This window comes from Vipera berus (assembly GCF_964194415.1).
Source record: "Vipera berus genome assembly, chromosome: 14".
NCBI classification, from domain to species: domain Eukaryota; kingdom Metazoa; phylum Chordata; class Lepidosauria; order Squamata; family Viperidae; genus Vipera; species Vipera berus.
The window spans coordinates 5,990,446-5,992,656 of NC_138217.1; the positions used below are offsets into that span (position 1 = coordinate 5,990,446).

A 2,211-nucleotide genomic window follows, 5' to 3' on the forward strand; every position below is an offset into this window, starting at 1 on the left:
TACAGGGGATCATGGTTAATGACTCATTTAAGCTCTTTCCTTCACTTCTGGTCTCACACACAGTGTAGTGATGGGTCTTAGAAGGACATTCAAGGTAGACAGATGTGATCGTTGCTTCAAATCATGATCCCTTCATGGAATCTTCTGCTCCTTACAGTGACCCCAACCATGAACATCCAGCATTTTGAAAGGGGGATGAACTAAATCAATGGGTCACAGGTAGGTCAACCCACAACAGCTCAATATAACCTTGATATTCAGAAGCTGAGTTCTATTACTTATCTAGGCTAAGTACATGCTGGGGGCTTCAAAGATCTTGCATCTCACCTCATGAATTTCAGACAAGATCCGTCTGGCTTCCTTTGGTCATCAGATGCTCAACTAGTATAGGACCTTGGTTGATTCTAGCAAAGGTAATCATGATGCGAGTTGCATTTTTGGAGCTGGAACGGACACACTAAGATTAATATTTAATGTCTACTGTCTAAACACACATAACCTTCCAGATACAATGACGGCATTTGGAGCTGTCATTGTGTGCTCTGTAGGGTCAATAGATTGCCCTTGAGAAGGCAATAAAAGCTTCCACACAAAAGCTCGGAAGCCAGGTTTATTTCAGAAGGCACCAAGCCAAATTAAAAAAAAAACAACCCACCCCAATCCCCAAACCCAACACATTAATTGATGGAACTATGATGTCATTTAACTCTAAGGAATGAGCTTTCATGTGATTCTCAAAGGTCTTTCTTCCGCCAGCTCTAGAAGCTTGGTTTTGTGTTTTGTAAGGACCATGTAATTTACTATTCTGTTCTGGTATGTGAGTGATTACTGTCTCCTTCCCTGAACAAAGCATTTCTCCTGCTGATCATAATGTGGCTTTGAAACCCTATTAAAATGAGAGACACCGCATAAAAATGTCAAGTTTGTAATTGATGCATCGAATAAATGGACCCATGGGGTTACAGGAAGGGTGAACCATTAACTGAAGGATACTTGAATTGGTGTTCCAATTGTATCAGTTTAATGGCAATGGAGAAGCACATCGAGAGTCAAGCTCTGCCAGTAATTTCCATATTTATCAATCAGGAAGATTGTTGCAAAGAACACAGAATTTGGAAAGGGATGGCCGTTGATCAGATTCAGTTCCTGATGTGAATGTTGTTTGGGTGGAGAGGATGTTTCACCCAAATCCATCTCATGCTTCGTTGTTGTTTTTTTTTTATAGACTCCAACCCACTCTTCCTGTGCAAACCGGAAGTGTTGTTCATCCATCTTCATTTTTTGATCCACCTTCAGAACTTCTGACATGGATGGATTGTGGTTCATCCGAACAATGTTTGCAAGGTGCTCTCTGAACTTGGTTGTTTTCTTGCGGATGTTTCATCACCTAACTAGGTAACATCATAAATGCTAGAAGGGAGTTGGGTTTGCAGGGAGGAGGAGGAGGAGGAGGAGGAGGAGGAGGAGGTGGTGGTGGTAGTGGTCCTTGGTGCTCTCTAAGCTTGGTTGATTTCTTACAAACATTTCATTACCCAACTAGGTAACCTCATCAGTGCTTGAAGAGATTGGGCTTCACTTTCTTTTTCTAGTGGATTGCCCTGTCAATATTGCCAGACTGCAAATGCTCTCTTCTACTGGTAACAGTGTTTTAAGAATCAATGTCAACCCATTCAGATGTAGGCAAGGAAGATCTATTTCAAACAGCTGATGTGAGCAAAGCCTTCTCCTTCCTCCCTTCCATCTCCATCTTCAGTTGCCCATCAAAGCCTGAACTGCAGACAACCAGACCCACACATGTAGAGTTTCAACTAGTTACTTTATTGTTCCATGCCTGTTTCACAGGAATCTCTCCAAACTGGCAGCTTTCACCTGGGAATGACCAAATAAAGCTCTAGCAGACCTTGCCCTCTCGTGCTTACATAAGGAGCCCAGGCTAATTGCTCACTTGATTCCTCCTCCCAGCTGGGATGGTTGCTCTCCAACATCCAACAACCAGTGAAACAGCTTGCCCCCAGAAATTGTGGGTGCTCCATCACTGGAGATTTTTAAGGAGAGACTGGACATTCACTTGTCTGAGATGGTATAGGGTCTCCTGCTTGAGCAGGGGGCTGGACTAGAAGACCTCCAAGGTCCCTTCCAGCTCTGTTCTATTCTATTCTATTCTATTCTGTTGTGTTCTTACTCTGCATTCTATTCTATTCTATTCTGTTC

At 42.8% G+C, this 2,211-nt stretch overlaps 1 protein-coding gene across 1 annotated transcript in view; it reads right to left on the minus strand.

Annotated features, from left to right (window-relative positions):
- LOC308674376 (adhesion G-protein coupled receptor D1-like) overlaps positions 1-1,326 on the minus strand; it is a gene marked incomplete at its 5' end in the record, with an annotated part of 49,449 nt that extends 48,123 nt beyond the window's left edge. The window contains one exon of the mRNA XM_081338802.1: positions 1,238-1,326. Coding sequence (XP_081194928.1) covers positions 1,238-1,326 — 89 coding nt within the window. The remainder of the gene's footprint in view (positions 1-1,237) is intronic.
- Between the last annotated feature and the right edge of the window lie 885 nt (positions 1,327-2,211).